Consider the following 19,275-nt stretch of genomic DNA (forward strand, 5'->3'; position numbering starts at 1 on the left):
CCGGGGTCTGGAGGGTTCTCAGGATCCGAGGGGTGACCAGAGTCCGGGGAAGTCCCCGGAGTGCCCGGGATCCGAGGAGATTCGGGTATCTGAGGGGGTGCTTGGGGCAGGGTGGGGTCCAGTGGTATGAGAATCCCCGGGCGCTGCCCCGCTCCGGGTTAGCGATTCCCCGGCGGCCACACTGCTGCGATCGGACGGGACCCTACCCGAAGGCACGGCTGCTGTCGGACCGCTAAGGAGCCCAGAGCAGTACCCGCAGCCCCGGGACCGGATGCCCGGCGGGCTTGAGGCGGAAGCACCGAGCCCGGGGGGGCTGACGGCCCGGGGCAGGGAACGGCCAGTCCCGCGGCGCGATAGTGCCGGGCGTCGGCCACGAGGTCTCCGGGCAAGAGTTGCCCCATGGCCGCTAATTAATCATTGACAGCGGACAAAGTCGAGCCAGAGCCTCTCAGCCTCAGCTCCCGAGGCAATCCCGGTGCTGCTCCCCGTGCCCGTTCCTGCTACCGGTGCCCGAGGATGTGGTCCTGGCTGTACCTGGCGGCGGTGCTGGCAGGGCTGTACCTGCTGTGGCGCTGGCACCGGGAGAGGCAAACGGTGCCCAGGCTCTCGGAGAAGTTCGTGCTGATCACAGGCTGCGACAGCGGCTTCGGCAACCTGCTGGCCCGGCAGCTGGACGCGCGGGGGCTGCCGGTGCTGGCCGCCTGCCTGACCGAGGCCGGCGCTGCGCGGCTGCGGGCGGAAGCCTCCTCCCGCCTGCAAACCGTCCTGCTGGACGTCACCTCCAGCCAGAGCATCGCCGCCGCCGCCGCCTGGGTGCGGGAGCGTGTGGGCAGCCGAGGTAGGTTGGGGTGGCCACCTCATCCTCGCTCACATCCTTACCCCCATCCTCAACCCCAGCATCCCCCCTGCCAGCCCTCCTGCCCTGCCTCGCAGACCTGTGTGGGCATGGCCAGTGCCAGAGCAGGGCCGTGGGCAGAGGAGCAGCCCCAGTCACCCCTTGCCCTCTTCTCCAGGTCTCTGGGGGCTGGTGAACAATGCAGGGATCGCTGTTCCCTCCGGGCCTAATGCATGGCTGACCAAGGAGGACTTTGCCAAGGTGCTGGATGTCAACCTGCTTGGCCTCATCGAGGTGACCCTGAGCCTCCTGCCCCTGCTGCGCCAGGCTCGGGGCCGGGTGGTCAACGTGGCCAGCGTGATGGGCAGGGTCTCCTTCTTTGGTGGGGGGTACTGCATCTCCAAGTACGGTGTGGAGGCCTTCTCTGACAGCCTCAGGTAAGTCCAGCATGGCACACACCAGCCCTGGCTTCCCAGTCTGAATTGCCAGGCTGTGGCAGGCAGTGCCTGGCTCCTTGCCCCGAGCGAGCGCTGGTGGAGGCTGGTCTGGCTGCTCCCAGAGCACAAGAAGAGCAGCTGTGGGCATTCCTCATGCATGGATCTGATGTCAGGACACCTCATGCCACAGCTCCAGGAGCTGATGACCCACGGGAGGGCTCATTCCCAACAGCAGGGAGGCCCTGCCCACACCAGCTGGCACCACCTGCCCTGGCACTGTGCCTCACCCATTGAACTTTACCCCTGTGTCAGGTCCTGCCAGCCTTGCTGTTTGCTCTGACCAGTCCCATCCAGGCCCAGCAGATGTTTGCTCAGACAAATCTCAGGCACATACTGGGACTGACTGGCAGCTCACTGGGGTGCTCAGGCTCTCACCCAACCTCTTGCACACGGCTGCAGTGCATCCCACGTGGGATCTGGTGCCCACGCACAGCCTGTGCCAGTTGGCAACGAACTCCCTGGGGCACTGCTCCCCTGGTGCATGGGTCTCGATCCCTTCCAGGCTGGAGATGCGGCACTTCGGGGTGAAGGTCAGCATCATCGAGCCAGGCTACTTCAGGACAGCCATCACCAACAGCAAGAGTCTGGAGGAGCATATGCTCAGCATGTGGGAGAAGCTCCCACAGGAGACCAAAGCCATCTATGGGGAGGGTTACCCAAAGAGCAGTAAGTAGCTCACCTCGAGGTGCAGCCTCGCTGCTCTCTCCTGACACGAGGCACATCCCCTGGGGGTGTCCCAGCACAGCCTCTTCCCACCCCAGCCTCATCCCACCCAGGCTTTTGGCTGCCTTTGGCTTGGGGCTCTAAGCCCAGCAGCCTGAGCACTGCTTCCTGCCTGCAGTTTCCGTCTTCCTAAAGAGGATGCAGGAGAGAACCAGCCCAGATCTGAGGCTGGTGACAGACTGCATGGAGCATGCCCTGACCAGCTGCCACCCCCGTGCCCGCTACTCGGCAGGCTGGGATGCCAAGCTGATCTACATCCCCCTCAGCTACCTGCCCTCGGCCTTCACTGACCTCATCTTCAGCTTCTTCCATCCAAAACCTGGCCAGAAAGCCTGAGGCAGGGTCCTGGCATCGGCAGCTGACGGCTGTGGGATCAGAGCGATTCCAGCTGGAGAAGCCCTGGAGAAGCCCTCTGAGATCATCCAGCCCAGCTGCAACCCCAGCAGCAGGGACTTGGGTTGTTTGTCCTCTGAATAAAGACACCTTCTGCCCCACACCTGTCTGGGCTTGGTTTCAGCTGAGGCTGAGGCTGCAGCACTGGGGCTATGCCTCCCCCAACAGAAGCAGTGTGGCCACTGGCCGTGCCGTGCCGGGCCGTGCCGTGCCGGGCCGTGCCGGGCTGTGCCATGGGAACTCCTGCGGGCTTTGGGCATTGCCCCAAGTGCCTGCTCCGTGCAGGGTCCAGGCCCTGCTGGGTGCAAGAACTGTCCTCACCTGAGCCTGCAAATCCTGCCCGGGCAGTGCTGAAATGCCAAGGCAGAGCCCCGGGCACACGGCTCTATGCAAGGTGAATCTGGAAGTTGCAGAGTCAGTGAAATCTTCTCCAGGAGCTGCTGCAACCCACCCTCTCCTCCCACCTTTGCGCCCCCGTCCCGGCAACCCCAGCACATGGATCTGGTCCTCAGCCTGCAGGCTCTATAAATGCGGCAGGAGCTGGGGCTGGGCAGAGGCTGGCGCTGGGCTGGTGCTCCAAGATGTGGTCGTGGCTGTACCTGGCGGCGGTGCTGGCAGGGCTGTACCTGCTGCGGCGCTGGCGCCGGGAGAGGCAGACGGTGCCCAAGCTCTCGGAGAAGTTCGTGCTGATCACAGGCTGCGACAGCGGCTTCGGCAACCTGCTGGCCCGGCGGCTGGACGCGCGGGGGCTGCCGGTGCTGGCCGCCTGCCTGACCGAGGCCGGCGCTGCGCGGCTGCGGGCGGAAGCCTCCTCCCGCCTGCAAACCGTCCTGCTGGACGTCACCTCCAGCCAGAGCATCGCCGCCGCCGCCGCCTGGGTGCGGGAGCGTGTGGGCAGCCGAGGTAGGTTGGGGTGGCCACCTCATCCTCGCTCACATCCTTACCCCCATCCTCCCCTGCCAGCCCTGCCAGCCCCTCACAGACCCGTGCGGGCATGGCCGGGGGCAGAGTGGGGCCATGGCCAGGGGAACTGCCCCGGTGACCCCAGCCCCTCTTTCCCAGGTCTCTGGGGGCTAGTGAACAACGCAGGGGTCCTTGGCTTCGTGGGCCCTGCTGAGTGGCTGACCAAGGAGGACTTTGCCAAGGCGCTGGATGTCAACCTGCTTGGCCTCATCGAGGTGACCCTGAGCCTCCTGCCCCTGCTGCGCCAGGCTCGGGGCCGGGTGGTCAACGTGGCCAGCGTGGCGGGCAGGATCTCCTTCTTCAGCGGGGGGTACTGCATCTCCAAGTACGGTGTGGAGGCCTTCTCTGACAGCCTCAGGTAGGGTGGTGGTGGCCACTGGTGGTCCTCGGTGCTCCCCCAGTGCCAGCCCTTGTCCGTACTCAGGGGCAGACAGGTGTGCCAGGCAACTTTGCCCCACTTTGCCCACGCAGGGTTTTGTGTCACTCCCAGTGAAATCCACCCCCGTGGGTGGCACAAGCTGGGGGCTTGTGAAACACCAATGCAGTTGCCCACAGGTTGGGAAACCAGGGCATGGCCTGAGCCGCCATTGTGCAACCCCTGGACAAGGAGAGGGCTCCCCTGCACCCACCTGTGGCATGGTGCTGTGCTCAGGGTGGGGTCGCAGGCTGCCCCTCCCCCCGTGTGGCACAGTCCCTGCCCAGCTCCAGCCCCGGGGCTGACGTCCCCTCCCCGGGCAGGCGCGAGATGCGCCCCTTTGGGGTGCAGGTCTCCATCATCGAGCCTGGCAGCTTCCGCACCACCCTGACCGACACCAGGGCACTGCTGAAGAACTTGGAGCACCTCTGGGGGCGGCTCCCAGCAGAGACCCAGGCTGCCTACGGCCAGGGTTACATCCAGGCCTGTGAGTACCTCCCCGCGTGGCCCTGGCACTCCACTGCCAGCGTGCCAGGCTGGGCTGATCCCCCCACCTCTGCCCACCCAGACACCAAGGTCTCTGTGCGGCTGTACCCCCTGGTCAGCACCCGCCTGTCCATCGTCACCGATGCCATGGAGCACGCCCTGCTCGCCTGCCACCCCCGCAGCCGCTACTCGGCCGGCTGGGACTCCTGGCTCGTGTTCCTGCCCCTCAGCTACTGCCCCACCTGGTTCATCGATGCCATCGTGAGCTTCATCATGCCCAGCAAACCTCGGGAGCCGCTCACACGCCCCTGAGGGGTGGCTGCTGAGCCAGGGAGCTGGGCACAGCACCCACAGGCCGCCTCTCACCTCAGCCCCCTGGTGAATGTGTTCAATAAAGCTGGTGCCAAGCCAGGGGTTGCCCACAGTGAACCCCAGGTGGCTGAGAGTTGCCTGGCCATGGTGCTGGGTGACCTGCCCTGCTGGGGTGATTGGGATCTGCTGCATCCCTGTGTTTGCCCAGCTCAGGCTGGGTGCTCCACACCTCTTCCCTTGCTGAAATAAACCCAAGAGTAGTCTGGAAACAGCTCTGTGGCCCCTTGCTGCTTGGGGGCCCCTCAGTTGCCCAGTTCCTCCATGGGCAGCCATGGATTCAACCCTGGCAGCCAGCTCAGCTCACTGCCCACAGTGTTCCCTGGCACAGGGTGATGGTGTTGTGGGCACAGCAAAAGCTCTCTGATGCTTGTCTGCAGGACAGCAGCAGCCTTTGCAGCACCTGGCTCCCACTGCTGCTGCTCAAGGCTGAGCCCATGCAAGACCAGGACACCCCTGAGGGGCTGGAGCAGCAGGCAGGGCATGGTGCAAGCTGAGTTACAGCTCAGTTGGGCAAGGAAGCCTTTCTAAAGGCTCTGCTCAGCTTAGCAAGCCAGTAAGACATCCCTGCAGCCCCCACACAGCATGCTTCAGGCCCATGTGTCCTCAGGGTGCCAAGCTGCTGGGAGGTGGCACCATAGCCATGGCTGTCCCTGCCTGGGGAACTCCTGTGCCTGCATTCCTCCATCAGTACCCTGGGACCTGGGACCTGGCAGGTGGAGGAGGCCCCAGGACCCAGCCAGAGCATTACCAGCTTCCTCTCCTGCCTGCATGCCCTGACCCACCAGGACCTGATGGATCCACTTGGATGAAAGCAGCTGCTCTCCAGAGAGGAGAGGGCCTTCTCCCACCTAGCTCCACACAAAGGGGAGAACCAGCACCTTAGGGGCACTGGGGATCTGTGGCACCCAGCCTTCCTTCATCAGACAGAGGTTCCAGCCCCCTCATCATCTTCACAGTCCTTTGCTGCACCCTCTTCAGCAGATCCCTGTCCCTCTTGAACTGGGGAGCCCAGAACTGGTCCCAGTAACCCAGACGAGGCCTCACCAGGGCAGCGTAGAGGGGGAGGAGAACCTCTCTTGCCCTTGCTGGCCACACTCCTCTTGAAGCACCCCAGGTTGCCACTGGCCTTCTTGGCCACAAGAACTCCTTGTTGGCTCCTGCTCAGCCTGTTGCCCACCGGCACCCTCCACCTCTCTTTCCCCAGAGCTGCTCTCCAGCAGGCAGCCCCCAGCCTGCAGGAGGTTGCTCCTCCCTAGCTGCAGGACCCTCTGCTTGCAACCCTCTGCAGCCCCCTGCCCGTGACCAAGCCAGAACTTGTCCCAAAGCCTCCGAGTTCCTGTTTGCAGCCCGGGGCCCTCGGTGCCGCTGGGCTGGGTACCTGCACAAGGGGTCACCGGCGCTGGGCTTGTTGTTTGTAAGCCCAAACTTATCAGTGCCCTGGCGCTTCCCCGCGGCTCTGCCTTCCTTCCGAGCCGATTGTTGAGCCCAGAGTCTTGTCTGCGCTCGAGAAAGGAGATTTCCTGCCATTGTTTTGCAGGACTTGCAGCCCCATGCAAAATTTTCTGCCTATCAGCCCCCTCCCCAGCGCCGGGGCACGGCTTGAGCCCCCTCCCTTCCCCTGCGGTCACGGCAGGGTGATTGATAGCGACCCGGCCAGAGGTGTTGGTGTGGTGACAGCCATCTGCCACCGCCCCCCGCGGCAGCGCGGAGTGACCTGGCAGAGATGTTCAGCTGCCCTAGAACCGCGGAGTTGTTTGGGTCCCCCTCTAAGATCACCCAGTCCGGCCACAACTCAACACCACCATGACCACTAAACCATGCCCCCAGGTGCCATGGCCACAGCCCTCTCTCCCCCCACCCCGAGAAACCCTGCACTTGCCCCAGCATCGCCCCAGGGACAGCTGGTGGCAGCTTTACCTTCACCCACCCCGACCCCAGAGCTGGGGGAGGACCTGGTTCAGCTGGGGCCGTCCCAGGGGATGGAGTTTCCCCTCCAGTCCATTGGCACAGCACGACCCGGGCAGGATCCGGCCCCTGAGAGCAGTGGTTCCCGTGGGAGTCACGGTGGAGGGAACTTTAGGGGAGCCCCGAGGAGCCCCACTCCATCCTCAGCCGCTCAGAGCCTCGACACCTGCCCAGGGCCTCCCCATCCCTGCACCGAAATCAAAGGGGAGCCGAATCCCAGGGCTAGGACCCGAGTCAGATGTCCCCGGGGCTGGGCTGTCTCAGGATGTCAGCCCACGATGGTCATTTCCTGCTGGGAGGCAGCCAACAAGCCCACCCCGAGCTCCGTGCTGCCGCCGCGGCTGGGCTGTCCCAGAGGCACGGGAGCCGCCGAGCCGAGAGGATTCATCCCCACGCTGCCCAGCAGCCCTCTGCCAGCCTTTGGCCCTGCCACCGGTGAGCCACCCCCCGTCCCTCCCTGCCCATGTCCCCCTGCCCCCTCTCTCATCGGCCTCTTGCAGAACAAGGAGCTTGGCAAGGGCAGGAGGCTGAGGAGCCTCAGGGATGGGGTTCCAGCCCCGGGGTCGCATCACTCTCTTCTCCTCCATGGCGTCTGGAGGCGGGGGGTGGGTGACAGCCACGGGGCTGATGCTCTTGCAGGTGATGCCAGGCTCCAAGTGCTGCAGAAATGCCCTCATGGCACAGCGTGGCATGGCACAGCATGGCACAGCACACTCCTCCAGAGGGGCAGAGGGTCCTGAGAGCTCTTCCAGCGGCATGAGGCTGGATGGGCTCCACGGCATCCTGCCCGTGTGGATGCAGCTGTGCTGGGATCTCAGCTCTGCTGCCTGGGGCACTTGGAGGATGTGAAGGTCAACCACATTTCCTTTAACTTTATAATTTTGTCACCTACTTGGAAGTCCCAAAGGCTCCCAGCGAGGCAGCCGTGGGCTGGGCAGAGTGAGAGTGGCCAGCTGAGAGGATAAAGCTGCTCACAGATGGGGCTGGGATGGGAGCTGGGGGGCTGGGGGTTTTCCCACTGGTGTGGAGTCCAGCAGGTGTCACCAGCACCTTCAGTGTCCCTGGAGCCTGCCTGTGCCATGGACAGAGCTGGGGTCGGGATTCCCACAGGCTCCACGGCAGCAGGGCTGAGCTATGGAGGTGTCAGGGGACAGCAGGAGCCTTGGTGTGGGGAGCTCCCACCCAAAGGCAGCTCCACTCCAGAGTCCTCAGCTCTGCCCCCAGGTCGTCAGCTCCATTTCTGCAGTGACCAATGGCACAGAGGCTTGGGGCTGGCAGCTCCTCTCACCTGTCCTTTGTCCCAGTGCTACCTGCCCCTGGTCCCCACCCCAGCTGACCACGCTGTGGCACAGCCACCAGCTGGGAGCACATGTGGGCGTTTGTGGATTGCATTTCATGAGGGCCAGGAGGTTACCACCTGAGGGGGGCACAGCACCTTCCGAGGGTCAGAGTAGGAAGCCACCACGGCAGTAAGAACTGGACTGAAGCTCCCACCCAAGGGTCCCTCCGGAGCTTCCCACGACGAGAGGCTCCCAGGGAGCTCTGAGAGCTCTCAGGCTCAGCTCAGAGCTTTCCCTTTCCTTGCAGCCACCAGGATGGCTGAGATAACCACAGCCCCCCCCGAGACCCACACCCTCCTCAACGAGTATGGAGACTACCACAACTGGTCGGAGCTCTTCCACCTCCTGAACTACACCTACAGCTTCTGCGAGTTCGGCCTGGACGAGAACGTCAAGCGGGTGGTGCTCTTCATCCTCTACCTCATCATCTTCGTGGTGGGCCTGGTGGAGAACCTCCTGGTCCTCTGGGTCAACTGGCAGACGCGGGGCAGCAGGAGCTTGGTCAACCTCTACGTCATCAACATGGCCGTGGCCGACTTGGGGGTGCTGCTCTCGCTGCCCATCTGGATGCTGGAGGTGGTGCTGGACTACACCTGGCTGTGGGGCAGCTTCCTCTGCCGCTTCACACACTACTTCTACTTCGCCAACATGTACGCCAGCATCTTCTTCCTCACCTGCCTGAGCGTGGATCGCTACCTGACCCTCGCCAGCTCCTCCCTCTTCTGGCGCCGGCACCAGCACCGCGCGCGCCGCGTCGCCTGCGCCTGCAGCTGGCTGCTGGCCGCCGCCATCCCCTTCCTGGAGGTGGCTCACATGCAGCTGGTCAACACGGGGGAGCCCATCTGCATCTTCATGGCCCCCTTCGAGACCTACGACGAGTGGGCGCTGGCGGTCAGCCTGGCCACCACCACCATCGGCTTCCTCATCCCCTTCCCCATCATCGCCACCTTCAACGTGCTGACCGCCAGGTTCCTGCGGCGCTGCAAGCCGGGGAGCAGGGGGCACTGCCTGCTCATCTACGCCTACATCGCTGTCTTCCTGCTCAGCTGGCTGCCCTTCCACGTCCTGCTGACGCTGCTCACCCTCGACGGCAGCCACATCATCCTGCACTGCGCCTTCGCACACTTCCTCTACTTCTTCTACGACATCATCGACTGCTGCACGCTGCTGCACTGCGTCCTCAACCCCATCCTCTACAACTTCCTCAGCAAGAGCTTCCGCAGCAGGCTCCTCTCCGCCGTCGTCAGGTACATCCCCAAGGAGCAGGGCGACCAGAAGGCGGCGGGCAACTCCTCCTCCAGCACGCAGCACTCCATAGTCATCACGAAGGACAACAGCAACCCTCCCAACTAAGGGGGCGGGGGGCGCTGCGTGGTGCTGCTCGTCCCTGGCTGGGGGGGGGGGGGCGTGGGGAGGGGGCTGCTCCCTGCGCTCCCAGCGCTCCCCCAGGTTGTTTTGCCTGGTGGTAAGCAGACACTTTGCCCTCAAACCCCCTCCTGGACTGGCCACCTCCTGTGTCCTGAGGGCAGGGCAGGGCGGCTGATGTGAGGTGGGATGGAGCTAGGGACGTCGTGCTTCTGGCGAGCTCCTGCCTCAGCTCTGATTTGCCACAGGAGGGAGAAGGTAAAGAGGGGATTCCTGTTCGCCAGAAGAAATGCAGCAATAAAGGGCCTGACCCCAAATCCAGCCCCTGACCCTCCAGCCACGGGGCTGGGCCATGCAATCCTTTCCCTTCCCAACTGCTTCTGCAGCCCCCAGCTGTCCCTGTCACAGCAGCCCTGCTGTGCCACCCTCCACCAGGATGCCAGCCTGGGCAGCAGGGAGGTTTCATAGATTCATGGAATGGTTTGGGTTGGAAGGGACCTTAAAGACCACCCAGTTCCGACACCCTGTCGTGGGCAGGAACACCTCCCACCAGCCCAGGTTGCTCAAGGCCTCAGCCAGCCTGGCCCTGAACAGCTCCTTTGGACCTCAAACCTCCCCTCCAGTGCCCAGCTCATGGTTGGAAGCCTGATTGAACCAAGATGAAGGCAACACGACCCTGGGGGGCTGAGCACCATGCAGGGCTTCAAGGAGGGGAGGAAAACCTGGAGGGCAGCAGGTCTGTGAATTAGTGATGCTTAAACTGGGTCTGACTGGGCACAGCTGCTTCCAAATACAACCAGAGCAGCAGAGCTGGGGTTCCCAGTTTGTGTTTTGTCACAGCATCTCAGAATTCCAGAACAGAGAGCACTCTGGAATCATGGAATACTGGCACAGGCTGCCCAGGGATGTGGCTGAGGCTCCATCCCTGGAGGCATCCAAGATCAGCCTTGCTGTGGCCCAGGGCAGCCTGCTCTGGTTGGAGGTGTCCCTGCTGCCTGTAGGGGCTTGGACAAGATGGCCTTGGAGGGTCCCTCCCAGCCCAGTGCAATCTGTGAGTTGTTTTGGTTGGAAAACCCTCCAAGAGCATCCATCCAGTCCAACCTTCAACCCAACCCCACCATGGGCCCAGCTGCCTTGGCCACACTTTTCTTGAACACCTTCAGGGGTGGGGACTCCACCACCTCCCTGGGCAGCCTGTGCCAGCCCCTGACCACTGCTGCAGGAGAGAAGTTGTTCCTCGTGTCCGCCCCTGGAGCAGCTTTGCAGGAGAGGACCCCTCCCACGAATCCCAGGCTCCTTCAGAGCATCTGCAGGCAGGTTTCTGAGGGCACTGGGAGAGCTTTGAGGCGCTGGCTGACTCCAGCAGCTCTTCCATCGAAGTGATCCCGAGGCAGGTCCCGGGGCAGTGCGTGCAGAAAGCCCCGGAGCTGCCGCAGGGGCTGGGCGAGACGCAGGAGCATCCGGACAGGGCTCAGCGCTGCCCCGGGTCGGTGCAGTCACGCAGCGGGGGTCAAGCCCTCGGCAGGGGAAGGTGAAGGAGTGACAGTCCTGAATCCATAAATCTTCCCAAGGCCTTGAGCTGCCGAAGGAGCAGGGTCTGGAAAAGCCAAACGTAAGCAGATCTGGGGACAGGATGCGCAGCGCGGGGCGGGCGGGGAGCAGGATGTGAGCCCCGGGGCAGGGCGAGCAGGCGCCTGGTTATCAGCGACCGACCGGGAAGGGCTCTGCTGCTGCCAGGGGGAAGCTGACTCGATGTGCCCTGGGCAGCCTGCTCCGGCTGGGGGGGGTCCCTGCTGACTGCAGCAGGTTGCAGATGAGCTTTGAGGATCCCTTCCCGCCCGACAGTCTGGGAATCATCAGTGCCTGAGGGCTCCGAGATGCTGCTTCCGACTGCCAGTGATGGGAGGAGACAAATCTGTCCCACAGCAGGGGAGAAGCCCCCCAGCAGCACCCTGCTCGGGGCAGCTCTCCCTCCTCCCTCCAGCAAATCAGCTCCCACCCAGCTGGGTGTCACCTTCAAACCCCCTGAGGGTGCCCTGGGTCTCCTCATCCAGGCCACGGGACAACGATGCTGGAGCACATCCTCCTGCTGCCCCAGCTGCTCCGGGAGGAGGCAGCGAGGAGAAGGCTGCAGCCTCCCGAATCCGTGCCAGAGCTCCTGCGCCAGGAGCAGGCTACCAGGAGGAGCTGCCAAGCTTCCCCCTAGCCTCCTGAAGAGCTCCCAGGGAAGGTGGTGGTTGAAGGAGGGAGGTCCAAGAGGTCACCGTTTTCCATTTTATTATTCTAAATAAAAACCACACTTTGTGCTGAACAATGGAGTAGAAAAGAACCTGATGTACAACCATTGCAGACATCTACTGTCGGGGGGGGGGAGGGGGCCCGGGGTGGGCGGGGGTTGTGGGGTGTGGAGGGGTGGGGGAGGGTCGAGTTTACAAAATATACAAAACTTTACAGCAAATAGATAGTAAACACTTAAATAGCAGGAGGTCAGTACCTACGATTAACTTAACAGACAGGTTAGACACAACTCAGCTCCTCCTCCTCCTCCTCCTCCTCCTCACATCCTTTCAGCTCAAGGGGGAGAACCAAAACCTCAGGGTGGTGGCTTGGAGATGGGGCTGAGACCAGCCTTGAGGTGGGGAGAGGGATCTCCTGTCAGGATCTGTGCCTGCCCCCACCACCAGCACAGCTCCTGGGCAGCGCTTCCCCTCTTGCAACCCTCCCTTCCCAAGAGCCCAAAGCCTTCTGCACCAGGACTGGAAGGTCCCAGCTGGCCCAGGCGAGGTAGAATCATAGAGTTGGTTGGGTTGGAAAAGGCCTCCAGGAGCATCCAGTCCAGCATCAACCCAGCACCACCGTGGCCCCAAGTGCCATGGCCACACATTTCTGGAACACCTCCAGGGATGAGGACTCCACCACCTCCCTGGGCAGCCTGTGCCAGCCCCTGACCGCTCTGGCAGGATCAGAAATTGCTCCTCATGGCCAACCTGAACCTCCCCTGGCACAGTTTCAGGCCATTTCCTCTCCTTCTATCACCTGATACTGGGGAGGAGACCAACCCCCAGCTCACTATGTCCCCAGGCTCTGGGAGGAGGATGAGCGGTGGGAGCCTGGCCGTGGCCACACCTGGGTCAGAGCTTTGGCTCCTGGGGGCAATGCCAAGGCCCAGCCCCTCCAGCTCCAAGGGTTTCCAGGGGGAGGCTGGAAGTGCCCAGTCAGGCTCTGGGGGAGGCCTTGCTCCACCTCTCAGGTTTCAGTGTAAAATTTTCTCTTTTTGGTTAATGTGCACAAAAGGTTTTTGCTTCACAGCTTAGCTACATATGGGCTGCAGGTACTGCCCCAAGGCAGCAGCCCCAGCCCAGCCCAAAGTTCACCACAGCTTCTGGGACATGTTAGGAGGGTCTGGGGGCTTTAAGGACTTGGCTTTCCCAAACCTTGCTGCCTCCACCTCCCATCCTTCATCTCTGGAGCAGGGGGGATCCGTTCCTGCCCACCAGCCCCATCCTGGCACCACCAAGACAAGGAAAGAAATCCCAGAGCTCCAAAAGGCTCCTCAGAGGAGCCTGCAGAGGACCTCCAGCAGCTCCCAGGCTGTCTGGGTGTGCTCAGAACAAACTGAAATTCAACAAGACCTCAGCTAAAAGCAGCTCCAGCTGGGGATCCTGGACCACAACCTGGCATCTGCCCAGGGCTTGGGGAACAGAGCTCCAGTGGCACAGGGCACAGCCTGGCAGCCTTCGGTGTCTCTGCTCCTTCTCTCCTCTGGCCTTGGCTCCAGGCTGTGAACTCCTCCTGCTCATCCAGCTGATGGAGGGGACCTGCTCTGGGCCCCCCTGCTGTCCCCCAACACACACTGCCACCCCTTCAGCCCCTCTGACACAGGGCACAGAGCTGTCCCCCACCTTCCTACCTCGCTACAGAGCTTGTTTCACAGGACTGTGATGGGGGACAGGGCTGGAGGGAGATGGGGAAGGCTGCAATGAGAGCAAACTGCCCTGGCCAGGTCCTGGAGCTGGTGCAGAACAGGAGAGGCTGAGGCTGCACCCTCCCAGGAGCACCAAACACCAACAACCCTCCCAGCTCTCCACATCCCCCCCCACGCCTGGCAAATCCGAGCCAGCAACCTTCAGCAGGCTCCAGGAGGTAGGTCGGGACCACAAGTGTCACCACCCTCATTTTACAGATGAGGAAACTGAGGCAGAAGAGGTGAAGTGACTTGCCCAAGGCCACAGCAGGGCAAGGGATGGGTGGGGAGCGACCCCCAGAATTCCCAACCGCGCCCCCAGCCCACCCCCCCAGCTCCCTTTGCCACGGGGGCGTCCCAGCGAGAGGAGGGGAGGTTGGGGTGAGTCTGGAGGGGGTTGCAATCACTAGTTTAGTTTAGTTCAGTTTAGTTTTCACTTAGTTTAGTTTAGTTTAGCTTTGTTTTGCTTCGTTAACAGCACACAAGGTCCAACAGAAGCACAGCAGCCATCTGAGCACGGCCGGGGCCGGCTGCAGAGCCCTCAGCGCTTCCTGTTTGTGAGGTAGAACTGAGTTACCTAAGGGCAGCCATCGGAAACCTCTGCTCCTCTCCACCTCTGCCCCACAGCAGGAGCATGGGAACAAAGCTGCTCCCCACCCTTCCTGCTGCAAGCCCTGCCAGAGCTGGCCTGGCCAGCACGCCGAGGAGGGAGCCCCAGCCCAGCTTTGCCCCAGTCGCCATCGCTGCCGGAGTGGCTGCGCCGCAGCCGCCGGCCGGCCACGGACAACACCACCCTGCAGCACCTCTGCCCCCAGGGCACGTCCAGGATGTGGGGATCCGCAGCAGCAGCCGTGGGGAGGGGTCGATTCCTTCAGCAGAGAGAAGAGTCCTTGAAGGAACCTTCCTGGGAGTTAAGGCAAGGGCTTGGCCGCGTTGCTGGCACCTGTGGCACCCTGCCGGCAGAGGAGAGCTGAGGAGATGTCAGCAAGCTCTTGATGGCTGAGGTGAGGCTTGGCTGTGCCACCAGGGGATCCCTGCCAAGGAGCAGCCGAGCCCATGGCACAGACCTGCTGCCCTGCCCTCTCCAGCCAGGGACCCCTCTGAGCTCCCTCCGCTCCACCTCTTCACAGCTGTGGTGCCACTGCTCCACCTCCTCCTTCGGGGATGGCTCTCTGGGCGCAGTGAGCAGCAGGTCAGAGCCTGGCAGAGGAACCACCCAGCTCAGGCTGGGCTTCTGGTGACCCCATGGCACCGCCTGGAGCCGCTCGTGTGAGCGGCAACCACCTTGGTACTCACCGCCGAGGACCCCTCCTCATCTCCACGCCGCTCACCACCTCCCCTGCGACGCAGCAACCATCTCCAGGCTGCTCCTGTGCCACGGACCTTGCTCCTCTCCTCGAGATAGCAGCAGAACCCCAGCAGTGCCCGGAACAAGGCTTCTCCTTTTTCCTCCTTCCTTCTCTTCGAGTCCAGCACCATCCTGCTCGGGCTCAGTCCCTCTCTACTGAGGTCAGGCGTGAAAAAATCTTAGCAGCATCAGTTTGTGAACAAGCTCAAGCCCAGGGTGAGCCTCAGCCAAGTTGGCTAAAAGGGTGAAAAAAAAAACCCCAAAGAAAGAAACAAACCAAAAAACCCCAACCACACCCCAACCAAATCTAGATTTAAAACCTAGAGGGAAATCACTAACCCCACAGAACCCTTCAGCCTCTACCAGGGCCGGAGGGGAGGAACCACCACAGCCTCCCGGCGAGCAGCGAGGTGGCCTGGGCGCTGCTCAGCTGCACGATGCAAGAAAGAGCCCCGGGAGGGCCAGGGAGAGAAAAAAAAACCAACCCCAACCCCAACCAACACAACCCCAAAGGAACCCAAATGAGAGGAAAGGAGGCTTCCACCCCCCGACCGGCGCCTGAGCACCCCGGGAACAAACAACACCTTCTGGTTTTCTTCTGGGTTTTGTTTTTGTTTTGCTTTGTTTTGTTTTCCCTTCCTCCCCCAGCTGCCCTTCGCTCCTCCGCTCAGCCCTGCCCTGCCCACCCCCATCAGCTGTCAGGGCTCTTCTCGGCCTCTTTGGAGTGGATGATGTACATGAAAGTCTGCTCGATGGTGAAGTCGGGGGGCAGGCTGCCCTTGTGCACCCCGATGTGTTTGCTCATCAGGTTGAGGGTGGAGCTGTAGTGGCCGCAGACGGTGCAGCGATACATCAGCGCCCCCGAGTGGGTCCGCAGGTGGCACTTGATGGTGGAGCGGCCGCGGAAGAACTTGTGGCACACCTTGCACTGGTAAGGCTTCTCCCCGGTGTGGATGCGCCGGTGGTAGTTGAACTCGCTGGTGTGGGCGAAGCGCTTGCCGCACACCTTGCAGCTGTACTTGCTGTTGCCGGGCTGGCTCTGCAGCGCCAGCTCCTCGCTCAGGAACTCCTCCGGCAGCTTCCTCTTCTGCAGGCCCTGCTGCGGGAGGCGCTCCCCGAGGCCGGGGCGCAGCTCCAGGCTGCCCCCGCACTTGTGCTGGCTGACGTGGTAGCGGTAAGCGGCCTCCAGCTTGAAGCTCTGGCCGCAGAAGTGGCAGCGGAACAGGGCCTCCTCGGCGCTCTGGTGCAGGGCCAGGTGCTTCTCCAGCAGCTGCCTGTCCACGAAGCTGTTGGCGCAGACGGAGCAGGAGAAGACAGAGATGCCCAGGTGGGACAGGGCGTGCCACAGGAGGCCGCAGAGGCTGAGGTGCCGCTGGTCGCAGACGCCGCAGGTCTGGCTCTTCAGGCTCACGTGCTCCAGGACGTGGCTGCGGACGGTGTGGAAGTCTTTGGCCAAGGGCTTCCCGCAGGCGGCGCAGGCCAGCTCGGAGCCGGCTCCCGCCCCGAAGCTGGGCACCTTCCCGGGCAGGGGGTCGCTGGGGTGGACGACGATGTTGTTGTCGAAGACCCCCTCCCGCCGGTGCAGGGTCAGCTGCCACTGCGTGAAGAACTTGGTCTCGCACATGTCGCAGGAGAAGAGGAAGATGCCGATGTGGGACAGGACGTGAGTGACCCTGGAGTTCCGGTCCTGGAAGTGAGTCTCGCAGACCTTGCAGTTGCCGGTGAGCAGGTCCACGTGGTCCCTGGCGTGCTGGCGGATCAGCTGGATGTTGGGCTCCAGCACCTTCTTGCACACCTGGCAGGGCATGGCCTTGCTGTCGCGGCCCTCGCCCTCGAAGGGCAGCTCCTCCTCGCTGTCGTCGCTCAGCTCGATGACCTCCTCCGAGGGCCCCAGCTCCTCGCTGGCGTCCTCGAAATGCAGCTCGTCCTCGGCCAGGTCCTCCAGCTGGAGCTCATCCATCTGCCCGAAGCCCTGCTCTTTGGAGTGGTCGCTGTTGCTGGGACAGGAGTTGCTCCCCGTGGACATATCCAGGGAAGGGTCGGCGGCGAAGAAGCCTCCCTTGCCGTAGTCTCCGTTGCTCTGGACCTTGTACTGCTGGCAGGAGCCGGTGGTGGTTTGAAGCACCAAGTTCACGTCGCCCAGGCCGGGCTGGGCGGCCACGCTGCTGGCAGGAGCAAACTGTCCTTGCTCCGACTCCTGCTCCGCCTTGGGAGGCTGCTGGGGGTGCACAAGGGGCAGGGCCTGGCCGGCGCTCGCCGCGCTCCTGTCCTCCTCCTTGTAGCCTCCCGCGGCCTCCCCCTGCGCGCCGCAGCTCCGCTCGGGGCCGAAGTGCTCCCCGGCGCCCCGGGCCTCAGCCGAGGGATGGCTCTGCTCTGAGGAGCTGCTGCTGGGGGGCCCCGGGCGGCCCTCGCTCACGGACAGGGTCGGCTGCTTGGGGATGGCCGAGCTCTCCAGGTCGGGGAAGGTGGAGTGGCAGGCGCGCAGCAGGTCCTCCATGCCCAGCCGCTCCGCCACCTCGTAGATGACTCCCACGTTGATCAGGTCGGTGAAGAGCTCCGAGGTGTAGACGAAGCTGAGGATCTTCTCGAAGTTGGCCGGGGTGATGAAATCCACCACGTAGGTGCGGGCGGCGTCCAGCCCCGTGTTGAGGAAGAGGTTCTGGAAGTAGCCTGCGGCGCAGGCCAGGACGGCTTTGTGCGCGGCGAAGGAGCGGCTGCCCACCAGGATGGTGACGTCGCACATGGTCTCCGACAGCCGGCACTTGTTGAGCTCCTTCAGCAGGTTGTTGGGGTGGTTGGTGCTGTGCAGCTTGATCCTCATGCCCATCTTAGCAGCTGCTTCAGAGCCCTTCTCCTGGTCAGCTGCTGCTTCACGCAGTCACCGGCCGCGCGGGCGGGAGGCGCCTGGCATCCAGAAACTGGCAGGGCGAGGGGCTCTGGGCAGGGGAAAGGCACAAAAGGTTAATGCCTGAAGAACCAGAGACAGCTCCACTCAGACCTCCCACCTCCCCCTGGGCCACAGAGAAGCGGCAGCACAGCTGCTGAAGGTGGAGGAGGACTCAAAACCATCCTGAAATTTCTGAGCGAGTCTTTGGGAAGCGAAGGGAAAGACTCAGGGAGGGAAAGGTGCCAAGAGCCAACACCTGAAGCCACCCACTGCAGGGAGAGCCTGAGGTGCCCACTGCTGCCTGGATGGAGACCTTGCAGCCTCATGGCTACTCAGCTCTGCCCCCGAGCCCCAGACAAACCCTCCCTGAGCTTCAGCCTCTGCACTCTGCTTGGCTTCACCTCCAGCCCCGACCACAGCAGCCCTGCAGGACAGCTGCTGAGCCTTCGGTGGGTCAGGAATGCCAAAGGACTTCAGTGCCCTCCAAGACCAAGGTCTGAAGGCAGGCAGACACCAGGACCTTACCCTGACCCTGGGAACTTGGGGTTCCCTGCTGGGCTTCCCTTTCGGACTCACCCCCAGCTTCTGCACCTCCCCCAGGCTTCCTCCTCCGTTACAGCAGCACCTGCCCAGCATTCCCTGGCCTCTGTCGCCAGCAATTCCCACCCCAGCTCCTCCTTCCAGCTCGTCCCACTGCCTCTGTCCCCCTGTCCCACCGCTCAGGACACTCCGAGTCTTAACGAACTCATCCCGGGAGCTCTGTCCCTGGTCCCCCTGCCCCTTCTCCCCATGGCGCAGAGGGGCAACCCCAGAAACCATCGGAAAGAGCCGGAGTTTGCCCGAGAGTGCAGGGAACCAGGCTGCCAGCTGCCGGAAAAGGCAGAAAGGAGCCGAGGACAGGCCGGGGGGCGCCGAGGGATGGCGGCGGGGCCGGTCCCTGCCCGAGGAGGCGGCGGGGAGACACCAGGCACAGCCGGGGAGGATGAGGATGGCGGGGAAGGCTCTGGAGCAGCAAAGCCGGACGTGGGAAATTCCTGCGGTGCAGGGACCCCAGGGGAACGGGACAGGAGGGGGAAAAAGACGGAGAAGGGAAGGGGGGAAACCGGGACAGGCCCCGGGGGGCGGGCAGGCGCCGGTGCCTGCGAGCGGGAGAGGCTCCGGTCGGTCCCTAAGGGGAGATCGGGAATCCCGGAGGTCCTCCGGGAGAAATGGGAGCAGTGGGGGGGGAGCGGGGGGGCGACGCGGGCTCCCCGGGGGGTGGGGGGGCGACGGCGGAGGAGCCACGCGGGACAGCGGCGGGGGGGACCCACGGGAGAGAGCAACGGGGCCGCGGTTAGGGGAGCCGGGGGAGGCGGGAAGAGGCTCCCGGGGGAAGCCGCGGGAGGCCCCGTGCGGCTCCGTGAGAGCGGCGGGAGGCCCCGGGAGGGGGCGGCGGGAGGCCCCGGGGGGGGGGGGAATAGCGGGAGGCGCGGGGGGGGGGGGTGGGCATCGCGGCGGAGGGGGGGGGCGGTGCGGGCTCCCCCGGGGCTCGGAGCGGGGCCCGGCAGGAGGGGGCTCGGTAGCGGCTCCTTACCCGCCCGTGGCCCCGCACCATCCCGGCTGCGCTCACACAAAGGCACCGACCCGCCCCCGCCCGCCCCGGCCCCGCCGGAGCCGCCTTCCGCCCGCCGTGCGCCGCCGCCGCCACAGCGCCCCCAGGCGCCCCGGAGGAGCGTGGCGTGC

At 63.7% G+C, this 19,275-nt stretch overlaps 4 protein-coding genes across 4 annotated transcripts; 3 read left to right on the plus strand and 1 right to left on the minus strand.

Annotated features, from left to right (window-relative positions):
* Positions 1 to 392: 392 nt before the first annotated feature.
* LOC104305513 (retinol dehydrogenase 7-like) lies at positions 393 to 2,391 on the plus strand. Its single transcript, XM_054177491.1, has 4 exons — positions 393 to 838; positions 1,014 to 1,272; positions 1,835 to 1,998; positions 2,174 to 2,391. Exons 1-4 carry the CDS (start codon positions 517 to 519, stop codon positions 2,389 to 2,391), a joined length of 963 nt encoding a protein of 320 aa, XP_054033466.1. The 5' UTR covers positions 393 to 516.
* A 638-nt stretch (positions 2,392 to 3,029) lies between these two features.
* LOC104305515 (retinol dehydrogenase 16) lies at positions 3,030 to 4,624 on the plus strand. The gene is made up of 4 exons (XM_054177337.1): positions 3,030 to 3,351; positions 3,511 to 3,769; positions 4,150 to 4,313; positions 4,395 to 4,624. The coding sequence occupies exons 1-4, from the start codon at positions 3,030 to 3,032 to the stop codon at positions 4,622 to 4,624; spliced, it is 975 nt and encodes a 324-aa protein (XP_054033312.1).
* A 2,391-nt stretch (positions 4,625 to 7,015) lies between these two features.
* GPR182 (G protein-coupled receptor 182) lies at positions 7,016 to 9,373 on the plus strand. Its single transcript, XM_009906352.2, has 2 exons — positions 7,016 to 7,084; positions 8,237 to 9,373. Exon 2 carries the CDS (start codon positions 8,245 to 8,247, stop codon positions 9,340 to 9,342), a length of 1,098 nt encoding a protein of 365 aa, XP_009904654.1. The 5' UTR covers positions 7,016 to 7,084; positions 8,237 to 8,244; the 3' UTR covers positions 9,343 to 9,373.
* Positions 9,374 to 15,357: 5,984 nt separating this feature from the next.
* ZBTB39 (zinc finger and BTB domain containing 39) lies at positions 15,358 to 19,181 on the minus strand. The gene is made up of 2 exons (XM_054177380.1): positions 19,127 to 19,181; positions 15,358 to 17,602 (listed from the first exon to the last, which is right to left on the minus strand). Exon 2 carries the CDS (start codon positions 17,491 to 17,493, stop codon positions 15,358 to 15,360), a length of 2,136 nt encoding a protein of 711 aa, XP_054033355.1. The 5' UTR covers positions 17,494 to 17,602; positions 19,127 to 19,181.
* Positions 19,182 to 19,275: the final 94 nt, after the last annotated feature.

The sequence above is a fragment of the Dryobates pubescens genome, chromosome 40 (assembly GCF_014839835.1).
Source record: "Dryobates pubescens isolate bDryPub1 chromosome 40, bDryPub1.pri, whole genome shotgun sequence".
Taxonomy (NCBI): domain Eukaryota; kingdom Metazoa; phylum Chordata; class Aves; order Piciformes; family Picidae; genus Dryobates; species Dryobates pubescens.